General features: G+C 41.2%; 1 protein-coding gene across 3 annotated transcripts in view; it reads left to right on the top strand.

Moving 5' to 3' along the window:
* ROBO1 (roundabout guidance receptor 1) overlaps positions 1-13693 on the top strand; it is a 1692467-nt gene that overhangs the window by 1566589 nt on the left and 112185 nt on the right. For all 3 annotated transcript variants that reach the window (XM_075335086.1, XM_075335085.1, XM_075335087.1), the window contains 4 exons: positions 3568-3736; positions 3822-3988; positions 9720-9841; positions 10082-10313. In XM_075335086.1, coding sequence (XP_075191201.1) covers positions 3568-3736; positions 3822-3988; positions 9720-9841; positions 10082-10313 — 690 coding nt within the window. The remainder of the gene's footprint in view (positions 1-3567; positions 3737-3821; positions 3989-9719; positions 9842-10081; positions 10314-13693) is intronic.

The raw sequence follows: 13693 nt of genomic DNA, 5'->3' as shown, positions 1-13693 counted from the left end.
CATACAGACATTTTGCCACAAGTTCTCCTTATAGACTGTTACACCCTGGCCCAACCAGAAACATTCCCATCTCTCTTGGTAATGCCTACTTCTGTGCAGGGTTTGCATAAATCCGTCCTTATTCCGATATGGGCATACCCCAATTTGCTGGCATTGTATCTGAAAAATTGGGACAGTTAGGCAAATGTGAGACTGTTAGCAGCTATGATAACTGTAACTAGATCAATGCACCACAGCATATGAAAGTACAGAACAGTTTGTTATATGACACCTATTGTTATCTTTGCCCTTTACATTTACATGACTAAAATTAACCCCTTCACGACCATGGACGGATATATCCGTCATGGAGCGTGTCCCGTTAAGCCCCGCCCCCTGCCGCGGGCAGGTGGCGGCGGTCGGCACACATATCAGCTGTTTGCAACAACTGACATGTGTGCCTGCTAGCCGCGGGTGGAAGCGATGCCATTAACCCCTTAAATCTTGCTGCCAAAGTCTGGCAGCAAGATCTAAATGCGCGCGGCCATGTTTTTTACTTACCGCCGCCCCCACCGGAAGTCACGTGCGTAATCACGTGACTATCGGTGGTTGCCATCGTAGCACAGGGTCATGTGATGATGCCTGCAGCTATGATGTTTCACTTTCGTTTTCCCTCGGCACGGAACAGAGGGAAAAAGAAAGTGACTGTATCTGCTGTTTACAGCTGTATAGCTGTGATCAGCAGATAGATAATAGCGATCGGATTGCTGATCGCTATAGCCCCCTAGGGGGACTAGTAAAATAAAAAAAAAAGTAAAAGAATAAGTTTTAAAAAATAAAAAAAATCAAAAAACCTAAAAGTTCAAATCACCCCCCTTTTCCCCCATTGAAAATTAAAGGGTTAAAAAATAAATAAATATACACATAATTGGTTTCGCCGCGTTCAGAAATGCCCGATTTATCAAAATATAAAATCAATTAATCTGATTGGTAAACAGCGTAGTGGCAAAAAAAATTCCAAACGCCAAAATTACGTTTTTTGGTCGCCGCAAGTTTTACGGAAAATGCAATAACAGGCGATCAAAACGTATCATCTGCGCAAAAATGGTACCATTAGAAACGTCAGCTCGAGACGCAAAAAATAAGCCATCACTGAGCCATAGATCCCAAAAAAACAAGAACGCTACGTGTTTCGGAAAATGGCGCAAAATGTGTGCCACTTTTATTGGACAAACTTGTGAATTTTTTTTAACCCCTTAGATACAAGTAAACGTATACATGTTTGGTGTCTACAAACTCGCACCGACCTCAGGCATCAAACCCACACATCAGTTTTACCATATAGTGAACACCGTGAATAAAACATCCCAAAAACTATTGTGCCATCACACTTTTTTTGCAATTTTTCCGCATTTGGAATTTTTTTGCTGTTTTCCAGTACACCAAATGGTAAAAATTATGGTTTGATTTAAAAGTACAACTTACAAGTACAAAAAACAAGCCTTCATATGGCAAGATTGACGGAAAAATAAAAATGTTACGGCTCTCAGAAGAAGGGGAGCAAAAAACAAAAACGCAAAAACGGAAAATGCCCCGGGGCTGAAGGGGTTAAAAAGCACCTTTTTTAATTTTTATTTATTTACCCTTCTGACATTGTAAAGGTATTCATTTTTGTAATGTACTTAATTACTTTATTTTACTTTTTTATCTCTCAAAAAGCAAAAAATATGCTTCTTTAGAAGCTGCTTTGAATTGCTGCTCAGTAAGATCCATACATTGTATTCAAATACTGCATGTATAGGATTTCCCCTATCTGAATACAGGGATGGGGAGCAAATAGGCTCATACGGGGAACGTCCTCTACACAGACTGTTTCAATATAGTGTATGGATCTTTCTAAGCGGCAGTTAAAAGGAGCTTCTAGAGACAGCTGTACAGGCAAAGTGAAACAGAACTGCAGGTTAAGCAATGATATTATCTTATACACTTGTAACTAGATGGAGCTTTACCTTCATCAGGGGCAAAAATCCAGTTTGATAAATATCTTGATGAACAGTGCAAGGGCATTGGTATAGATGGCGCAGAGGTAGCCGTTGTCCACAACCTTAGTTTCTGAGGAGTGACCTAAAGGACCGTAAGTCTCATTGATATACACCATAATAGCTCTAAAGCCATACTTAAATTGTCCGGGACTTTAACATTGATGATCTATACTTAGGGTAGGCCAATAATGTCTTATCGATGAGGCTGCAACACCCAGCACGCCCTTCTGATTGGGTGATCCCAGTGCCTCCGCTGGCCTAAACTGCTCATTTTTGGAGCTGCACAGCCAAGCTCAACTTTATATTGGTTGTGGTGGGTACTACATATCTACTCCTACTCGGGTCAATAGGGGTTGGATGTGCAGTACCTGGCTGTGGCCACTATTAGTTCTGACCACAGACGAGAGTGGGAACAGCTGATCATTGGGGGTGCTGGTTGTTGCACCTTCACCGATCAAACATTGGCTTTCTTAAGAATAGGTCATTAATGTTAAGATCCTTGACAACCCCTTAAAATTATTGCTGGAGTACCACTTATTATGGTTGTGCATTTGCTCACACTGAGTATAAAGGAGATAATTATGGCCTTCTATAAGATGCTGTTTCCAAACAAGTCCCGGGTTGAGACTTTTACCCCCAAGAGTTTGTCCGGTCTTCTGACAAAAGCATAAATCATTCTATGTGACTGTAGTCGTTTGAATCCCTACAGTGCGTGGTGTGCACCTTAACAAGATTCGCTAGTATTGGCAGCGAGAGCAGACAATTACTGACTGCTAGTATGTGATTTGCAAGCATGCAGTCAATTGTCAACTAGATATGCTCGCCCCCTCTTAATTCACTTGCATTGAGAAAGGCTGGTCTTAATGTGGTTGGAAGTATGCAAATCGCTTTCACTGGCAATACCGTTGAATCCTGACAGTGTACACACTGCGCACTGTAAGGATTCAGATTTATACAGCCAAAATAACTACATGCTTTTATAATAAAACCAGACAATCCCTTTCACACTTGGCCTCCAGACATTATTCATTTAAAGCCATCATTCTGTAAAGGCCCCGTTACACGCTACGATTTATCTGACGATATGTCGTCAGGGTCACAGTTTCCGTGATGTACATCCGGCATCGTTAGCGACGTCATTGCGTGTGACACCTACGTGCGACTCAGAACAATCGCAAATAGGTTGAAAATCACTGATCGTTGACACGTTCAGTTTCAAAATATTGTTCGTCGTTTGGATCGCAGCAGACATATTGCTGCGTTTGACACCCTGCCAACGACAAACAACATCCACACAACCGCCTTGGTCAAACAATATATCGCTGAACGCTGTTGCATCGTTTGTGAGATCGTTACGTGTGACCGCTAATAACTGACCTATGTGCAATCTCGGCAAATTGTAACAACGATCTGGGCATGCCACATTGTTTAAGAGATCGTCAGATAAATCGTAGAGTGTAAAGCGTCCTTAAGTTACACGGTCCTGTGTGTTACTTCAGTATTACTATCATTATTTCCAACCTTCTGAGAATTTATCTTCCATTAGAATTTGGTGTTCCTGTGCAACCTCCACGAGCCACTGATCCCAATCTAATTCCAAGCTCTCCATCAAAGCCCGAAGTCACCGATGTCAGCAAGAACACAGTGACCTTATCCTGGCAGCCAAACTTGAATTCAGGGGCAACACCAACATCGTACGTCATAGAAGCCTTCAGGTACCAGACGGGACGGACGTGGTATATATATTTAGTATATATTTCACATACCGTTTCCCTATTGTGATTTTGATTCTCTTTGCAGCCATGCTTCTGGAAGTAGTTGGCAAACAGTGGCCGAAAATGTCAAAACTGAATCTTTCGCCGTCAAGGGCCTGAAACCCAACGCAATCTACCTCTTCCTAGTGAGAGCAGCAAACGCTTACGGACTTAGTGACCCAAGTCAAATATCTGACCCTGTAAAGACACAAGGTAGGAAAAAAGCCAAAGTTTCAACAATTTCTCAATTTTCATAATACAAAGTGTTTTATGCAGCTCCCATTGATTTCAATACCACATGTATTAATCCATGTGCAGTGGGCCTATCCATGTTCTCTCTGTATAGCCAGAGATATATCATTTAACAGGTTAAAGAAACAGAAATCATCTATAAAGTTATAGTCATGGCTAAAAGTATTGACACCCTTGAAATTGTTACAGAAAAGTGTTTCCTTGAAAATTATTGCAATTACATAAATTGTGTTATACACATGTTTATCTTTGTGTGTATTGGAACAACACAAATAGAACCTGAGAAAAAAAAGGCAAATTGGACAAAATTTCACACAAAACTACAAAAATAGGTTCACCATAAAAAAAAACCCTCCACCATACCTGACTGTAGGTCCTGTGTTCCTTTCTTTGTAGGCCTCATTCTGTTTTCAGTAAACAGTAGAATGATGTGCTTTACCAAAAAGCTCTATCTTGGTCTCAACTGTACATAAGACGCTTTCCCAGAAAGATTTTGGCTTGCTCACTTACATTTTGGCAAACTACAGTCTAGCTTTTTTATGTATCTATATCAGCAGTGGGTTCCTCGGTTTCCTGCCATAGCATTTCATTTCATTCAAATGTAGATGTATAATTCGCGCTGACACTGAGGTACTCTGAGCCTGCAGGACAGCTTGAATTTCTTTGGAACTTGATTGAGATGGCTTATCCACCATCCGGACTATCCTGTGCTACAACCTTCCAGCAATTTTTCTCTGCTGTCCATATCCAGTTACATTATCTACAGTGCCAAGGGTTGTAAACTTCTTGAATATATTGTCCACCGTGGACAGAGAAACATCAAGATCTCTGGAGATGGACTTGTAACCTTGAGGTTGTTAATGTTTTTCAACAATTTTGTATCTCAAGTCCACAGACAGTTCTCTTCTCCTTTTTCTGTTCTTTGTGCTTATTGTGGCACACACAGACACACAATGCACAGACTGAGTCAACTTCTTCCCTTTTTATCTGGTTTCTGGTGTGATTTTCATATTGCCCACACCTGTTATTGGCCACAGGTGAGTTTGAACGAGTATCACATAAGTCACACAAAGTTGTTTACTCACAATTTTGGGAAGGTGTCAACAATTTTGACCAACCCATTTTTGGGGTTTTGTGTAACATTATGTCTAGTTTGCATCTTTTCCCCTGGTTTTTCTTGTGTTCTTCCAATAAACACAAACAAAAAAAAACATGTATATAACGTGTAATTACAATGTTTTTCTGAAAGAAATACTTCACTTCTTGGAATAATTTCAAGGGTGACAACACTTTCGGCCATGACTGTATAGTATACAATTGGTCAACAATAAAATAGAATAGTGGACTTTTTTTGCATCAAAGTTGCATTTTGTGTGCCATTTTGAAAAAGATGCTTTATATCAGCACAAAAAGCTCTGTTTTGACTTCCTTTCTATCTTTTTTCTTTGCTTTTTGTTTCATCCTTCATTCGTTCCTTTTGTTCCTCCATTACTTCCTCGCTTCCTTGCTTTTTTCTTTCTTTTTCTTCCTCCCTTCCTTCTTTTTTTTCCTACCTAACCTTTCTTTCTTTTTCTTTCTTTCTTTCTTTCTTTCTTTCTTTCTTTCTTTCTTTCTTTTTTATCATTCCTTCCTTTATTTTTTACTACCTAACCTCTTTCCTTTGTTCCCTTTCTTTCTTTCTGGCTTTCTTTCTTCTTTCTTCGTTTTTATCTTTCCTTCCTTTTTTCCTACCTAACCTCCTTCCTTCCCGTGTGCCCTTTTTTTTTCTGTCTTTCTTTCTGTCTTTCTTTCTTTCTTTCTTTCTTTCTTTCTTTCTTTCTTTTTCTTTCTTTTTTCCTTATTATCATTCCTTCCTTTCATCCTTCATTTGTTCCTACCTAACCTTTTTCCTTTGTTCCCTTTCTTTTTTTCTTTTATTCTTTCTTCATTTTTCTTTCTTCCTTTTTATCATTCCTTCCTTTTATCCTATCTAACCTACTTCCTTCCCATGTGCCTTTTCTTTCTTTCTTTTCTTTCTTTCTTTCTTTCTTTCTTTCTTTCTTTCTTTCTTTCTTCCTTTTTCTTTCTTTCTTTTTTCCTTATTATCATTCCTTCCTTTATTTTTTACTACCTAACCTTTTTCCTTTGTTCCCTTTCTTTCATTCTTTCTTTTTTCTTTCTTCCTTTTTATCATTCCTTCCTTTTATCCTACCTAACCTCCTTCCTTCTTGTGTGCCCTTTCTTTCTTTCTTTCTTCCTTTCTTTTTTTCTTTCTTTCTTCCTTTCTTTCTTCCTTTCTTTCTTTCTTTCTTTCTTTCTTTCTTTCTTTCTTTCTTTCTTACTTCTTTCCTTCTTTCTTTCTTATCTATCAGCGCCTGTTTATCTATTAGCTACTGTATTTCTATTGCAGAACTTCATTTTCTCATTCCTTTAAATGTCTACTGATTTCTCTATCTCTTGCATCTTTTTTCTATAACCTCTTTTTCCCTTCATTTTACAGTCCCTAAGAGGAAATCTAAAATTTTATTAAACCCCAAAATGAAGAAATTCTTCACATCCCACTTCTTCGTAGTGTAACGTCGTACATATAAATATATACCAGACTTGTTTGAACTGAAGAATTCCTTGGATATCTTAATAAATGTGGTCTAGTCATCTATAGTAATAATCTGTAGCGATCCTCTGCAGGGTGCGGGCAGAACACTGTGACTCTTGTAGGAATATTCTGCAGCTGGCTCTCCCCTATGTGACTTATTCAGAGGTGACTCAGGGGGATATAGGATCCGGTCATCATGTCTCACATCGGGTCAGACACAGTACAGCTGTGGATTATGTCACCGCTGCTCTCGTTTATATTAACTGCTGACCGCAGGAAAATGTGAATGGCTTCCTTCTTATTAGTGGAGTTGTCCACCTCTGGATGACTTCACTTCTTTGGCTTGTAGATGACCCCAATATAACTGTGTAGTAAGGGTTAGTTCTACCATTATGTTTTTCTTTTCTGGTTTCTACAGTTATTAGGTAGTTTGGATAGTTGCACCCTTCACCCACAGCACAATCTGACCGAATATCTCATTAATGGTACATTGATCCTAAAAAAAAACCCCTCATCCACCATTAACAATCTATGACCCAAAGAAGAACCTTAATTGCAAATTGGCGTCTACCACCATGGGTCTCCCATCTTCGCACCTAAGTGCCATCCTCAGGTTTTGCTACAATATTTTACCACTTTTTGGAGCAATGTCAAAATACCAGATCTGCACAACATCGCATAGACCCGCCTGTGGTTTTTCACCAACGAGTCATATAATTCTTAGCAGAAGCCCAAAACACAGTCGTTTAATAAACAGTGATTCATTCCGAAGCTGTGAAGACCTGAAAATTAGTCAAATTACAAATTCCAATATTTATTTCTAAATTGTCACTTCAGGGAGGAAGGAGACAAACTCTAGAGCCACCTATTGGAAGTAGCGATCCTAAAAGTCAAAATTGGCCCTTTAACAAGCCTTTTCATATGACCTAGGATTTATGCCAGATCAAAAACTCAATCTGCAGACACGGTGTTTCGGAATGATTGCCCTTCGTCAATGCAAAGTATGAGATCTGATCTGGCTGTATGAGAAGGTCTAAGGGGAAAACCTTTCTCCTTGCGGAGACTGACAAACCAATCTGGCTTGGTTTTTCTTTCACAAATAATGGAAGAAATAACAGATGTTGCTGCACGCTGCTATAGATGTTATAATATTTCACACTTTGCTGTTTTCTGATGATTTATTAACTGTCCTGTCGGTTGTAGATGTGAAATCATTATTGATTGTCTTAGGCCTGCGACATACATCCGTCCCGCCGGTACGTGTTTGCCATTTTTTGCACGTACCGGCGGCACGGAGACACATTCAGCAATGCTACCCTATTGTAGCAGACACACACACGTAAAACCACAAGGAACGTGTGTCCGTGTGCGTTTGTACGTGTGTGCGTTTTTCTACACGCTGACATGTCCACGTTTTCTCAGGCAGCACGGGTGTCACACGGCCCGCACCCGTACCACACGGGTGTAGTGTGGATGCGGTCCCGTGTGACACGCGCCGGAAAAAACTCACGTGTCAGTGAAAAAAAAAAAAACGTTTACTCATCTTCTCCAGCCCTCCTGTCTCTGCCGCTGCTGCCTCTTGCTGCTGACCGCCGCTCATTATGCTAATTTAATATTCACTTCACTGCGGCCAGAAGCAGCAGCAGCAGCGGGGAGACGGGAGGGCTGGAGACCGAAGATCAGCACCACGGACAGCAGGAAAGACCACGTGATTATGCAAATTACCGGTTCTACGTGTGCTATCGCGGATAGCAGACGTAGAACACACGTGGACCGCACGTACCCGAGACACGTACTTGCAACACACAGGGTAAATACGTGTCTCGCGGCACGTGCGTGTTTTTAACGGAAGTGTGTTTTTTCTACCCCATTTGAGAGCAGCATAATGCAGGGGAAGAGATCCTGATTGCAGTGATGTGTCACTTACTTTACTGGGCTGCTTGTTGCAATTTTGATAAAATCAAAGTTTTGTCTGCTCCAGATCTACAATTTTTCTTAGGCCAGTTTCACACTTGCTTTGTTTTGACGGGATTGGGTTCCATCACAAATGCAGTACAGTTCATTTATTGACAGTGGAAGCGCGACACCTTGCTTCATACAGTAACCTGCCTGTGTCCACATGGTGTCGCGCTTCCACTGTAAATTAAATGAACTGTACTACATTTGTGACGGAACCCGTTCCTGTCAAAACAACGCAAGTGTAAAAGCGGCCTTAATTCTGAGCTGTGTATGACCCCACCCACACCACTGATAGGCAGCCTTTTGAGTACACTGTGCATAGGCAGAAGCTAACGATCAGGGGTGGGGGTGTGGTTGGACTACATGGCAACAGGTTTACTAGTCCTCTATTCAAAACCTCTTGCTGATTAAATAACGATTTTTAAAAAACTACAGTAAGCAGCCCTGTTAGTGATGCATAACTGAAATCAGGGTTTCTGGCCCTACTTTATGCTGATCTCAGATTAGCTAGCAAAAATCTGCTGACAGATTCTTTTAATGCTTCTAGATGTAATTACTTTAGATGGTCCTGTTTGTTTTGCCTGTGTTCTCGGAGCTGCTAATCATTACTTTTGCTATTCCCTTAAAGGGGTTCTCCACTACAAGGACAACTCGTTCTGATTTTACATGTGTCCCACACGTGAAATAAAAAAAAACCTGTACTGATCTCTCGGTCCAACGGTGTCATGGCTTGTGTCCCTGGGGATCATGTGAGGTTGCTACATCATGCGAGCCTCATGTCCAATCAGTACCAAGTTCTGTCTCCCCACCTTTGGACACAGGAAATGTCAACAGGAAATGAGTCACAGCTACAGAGCTCACTTCCTGTTGATTAACTCGTTTGGTGCAAAGTCGGGGAGACAGAAGCCAACGCTGAGTGGACACAGGGCTCGCGTGATGTCACAACTTCACTTGAGCCCCGGGAACGTGAGCTATATGCCACCACTGGAAGGGGAGATGAGTATAGGCTTTATTATTTTACCTAGGAGGACATGTGGAATCAGAAGGAGCTGTCCTAGTAGTGGACAAACCCTTTAAATGTACTTTACTTAGTGAGATCTGTGTATATTCTCTACTGAATATTCCATCTTGATCTATATGCTACATTCATTGTTTCAGATGTTCCTCCTACAAGCCAAGGTGTGGATCACAAGCAAGTCCAGAGGGAATTGGGAGACGTGGTCCTGCACCTTCATAATCCAACCATCCTCTCGTCCTCTTCAATTGAAGTACATTGGACAGTAAGTAGATAATTGAGTGAACATCCATGGCCGATGCCCTCCAGGGTCATGAGAGAAATACATTACTGGAAAAAAAACCTCTTAATCACAGGTACCGGATAAGGTTTAGGACATTACAAGATCATCACTTTTCCCATTAGCATTTAGATTGGTCCTGCCTGAAATATCTGTATCTGGAAATACACATTGAGGTAGAAATGTGGCTTCTGACAGAAGATGCATTCCCCACGTCTCCTGCAGGTCGACCAACAGTCGCAGTACATCCAAGGCTATAAGATCCTCTATCGGCCGAGTCCGGAGAACCGCGGGGAATCTGCCTGGTCCATATTTGAAGTCCGAACTCCAGCAAAAAACAGCGCAGTGATCCCTGAGCTTAAGAAAGGGGTGAACTACGAAATCAAAGCCCGGCCGTTCTTTAATGAGTTCCAAGGGGCCGACAGTGAAGTGCGTTTTGCCAAGACCCTGGAAGAAGGTAACTCCCATCCCCCTGTCCTAGTGCATGGCTCAAGGTTAGGCTGATTACTCCTTAATGTTTGTTTCTTTTTCCTTCACATTTTCTGTAGTAATCATTCTGCTGATTGGAGATTATACATGTTAAATAGAAATCTGATCAGATACATTCCTGTGATTTGTGTGTATATATATACACCACAGTCTGTTTAATGGAAACAAAAAGATTAGCTTGATTAGTAAAAGAAGATTTGAAATGACTAATTCTAGATCACAAGGATAAAAACACGCTCACCTGCTGTGTCTGTCCCGGCATTCTAGAAAATTCCTTTAATCTGGCATCCAATATTCAAGAAATCCTGTCTGTAAGAACTACTTATGGTATTTTCACACAGGTTGAATGGTTGAATATCCTGCAAAATTTCAACCGAGATTTAAAAAACTTCTATAACCCTTAAAAAGTGAATCTGTCAGCACGAAATGACTGTTTAAACGTAAAGCAGACAGCTGGGGGCTGGTATAATTAGGATGGGATGAGCCATGTTTATTTGGCAACTCCCAGCCTAAAAATAGCTCGCAACCTTCCCAGAAGTGGCACATCAGATTGGACGCGCCAAATCTAACTTTCATGGTGCCGCCTCCCCGTCCACATGGCTAGGGGGTGGAGCCTTCTCCAGAGCCTCACTTCCAGAGCTTGGATGCTTTAAAAACTGGCATCTCCAGTGAACCAGTGCCGGCTATAAGCTTAGCGTTTTGCCTGTGATTGCTGGTCCTGTAAGTGTTATCCGATCCATCTGTGCCTGTGCCCCCGTGCCATGTCTGTGTTCCGCCCCCTAGTCGTTCCCCCATTCCTCTGTCTCCTCTCCTATCTCCCCACTCGGTTGCTTCCTCTGATACTGACCTCGGCCTGACCTCGACTACACTTCTGCTTTTTCCTTCGTTCCTCCTTCTGCCCGTACTGTGCTTGACCCGGCCCGCCTGACCATTCCTTGCACGCCCCGCAGCTCTGCATCCCAGCTATGCTGTGAGGCTGTGTATGAGCACACACTGTGTATCTACTTCCTGGTTCTTGTTGCTCCGTGTAGTGTCTTCTGCTGCAGAGCTCCGGCTCCCCCTGGTGGCAGCTTGACACTGACACTTCGCCTCGTCTCTTTTCATTGCCATAATGCAGTGCCAATCGGTAGTTTGTGTGAATATTAGCTGTGAATTATCCCAAAACACAGCTGATATCAAGCCCTGGTGTTAGTAATGAAGAGGCGTCTATCAGACACCTACATTACTAGCCCAGTAAGTAGAAAAAAACAAAAAAAATGTTTATTTGAAAAAAATATTTCCTACTTCTTTCCCTGGTTTATCAATTTATTAAAAAAAAAATAAACAAAAAAAATATAAAGGTCCGAGATAGACCAGGAATTTTGGCTTGGTTCAGGGATTCTGACGTAGACCACAAATGGACACCTGAAAGACATAAAAAGAGAATACTGAAAAACAAGAGACTGTCCCTCGTTCACCAATTTATTTAAAATCAAAGTTCCCACACAGAACCAACGTAGTCCAGCACTTCCCACGATCTTCCTCGATTATGTAGATCAAAGGTGATGAAGCATCAGAACGAGGCTCTATAGACTTTAGTTTCAAATTTTCAGTGTTTAAGGTTGAAGATTGACTTAAGTCCATCGAGTTCAACCCATGACCTAACCTAACATGTTAGGGGAGTAGCAGCAGCTACTCCCGGCTCAAGCTGTGCTCTGCAATACCCAGCAATTGGGATGAGCGGTGATGTCAGGAACGACACTGCTCATCACAGAAAGCAGTGTGAGCCGGCAGTGACTGCTGCTCAAAGTCTATGGAGCCTCTATGTAATGGAGGAATGTCGTGGGACATGCAGGACTGGGAACTTTGCTTTAGAATAAATTGGTGAACGATGGACAGTCTCATGTTTTTGTTTCTTCCTTTTTATGTCTTTCAGGTTTTTATTGGTGGACTACATTGGATTCCCTGAATTACATGGGTTTTTTTTTTATATTAATAAATAAATTGGTGATCTAGAAAAAGTCAGGGAGTGTTTTTCCAAATAAGCTATTTTTGTGGGGGTTTTTTGTTGTTGTTTGTTTTTATTTTTTTTAGTAATGGGGGTGTCTGACCTGGGCTTGATGCTAGCTGTCATTGCACAGCTGACATTAGCCCCAACTACCTATTACCCTGATTGCCATCACACCAGGAAAATGGGGAGCAGCCAAGGTGAAGCGCCAGTGATGCACCAGTTCCAGGGAGGCTGAGGGCTGCTATTTTTAGACTGGGAAGGGCCCAATAACCATAGCCCTTCCCAGCCTGATAATATCAGCCTGCAGCTGTCTGCTGTACCTTTGTTGGTTATAAAAAATAGGAGGGACACCCATGACGTTTTTTTTTATTATTTACTTATTAGGTTAACCACCCTTTAGGGCCACGTAATATGCACTAAAGGTAGCAAGTGTATAATATGTAAGGCCTTCAGTATAGCTATCTATCTACCTCCATATATATATATATATATATATATAATATATATATATATATATATATATATATATATATATACATATACACTGTATCTATCTTCTATCTATCTTCTGTCTAGCACAAAAACATAAAAAATGTGCATATATTATATATATATATATATATATATATATATATATATAAATATATATAATATATAAAGCTGAATGTGTGTATGTATGTATGTATGTCCGGGATTGGCATCTGCACCGTCACAGCTACAGCCACAAAATTTTGCACACTCACACGTCTGGACCCCGAGCGCATCATAGGCTATGTTGTGAGGCAAAATTCTAACCCCGCATGTTCCAATTTACCAATCAATTTTGACCCTATCTACATAATGGGGAAAAAGTGAAACGAAAAGTGTATCCGCACCGTCGCATTTACAATCACAAAATTTTGCACAGACACCTCATGTGACCCAGGGAACGTCGTAGACTATGTTTTGACAGGAAAATGTAACCCCGCTCTTTACAGTTACACTCCAAAAAACATGCCTTCATTAAAGTAAATGGAGCCTGGAACTACAGGTTATTAGTAGGAGCTGTGATTGGTTGCTATAGGAACAAAAGACATTCATAGTATAAAAAGCTTATATGTGAGGTAATAAGATGTCGGTGGGGAGACGGATAGAGAGAGACAGAGAGAGACAGACAGAGAGACAGACAGGGAAAGAGACAGAGAGACAGAGACAGACAGGGAAAGAGACAGACAGAGACAGACGGTGAAAAAGACAGACAGAGACAGACGTGGAAAGAGACAGACTTAGACAGACCTGGAAAGAGACAGACCTGGAAAGAGACAGACCTGGAAAGAGACAGACCTGGAAAGAGACAGATGGGGAAAGAGACAGATGGG

Source organism: Anomaloglossus baeobatrachus, chromosome 2 (genome assembly GCF_048569485.1).
Source record: "Anomaloglossus baeobatrachus isolate aAnoBae1 chromosome 2, aAnoBae1.hap1, whole genome shotgun sequence".
Classification (NCBI taxonomy): Eukaryota; Metazoa; Chordata; class Amphibia; order Anura; family Aromobatidae; genus Anomaloglossus; species Anomaloglossus baeobatrachus.
The sequence above is the reverse complement of the archived record's forward strand: the minus strand, read 5'-3'. Positions and strand labels throughout refer to the sequence as shown.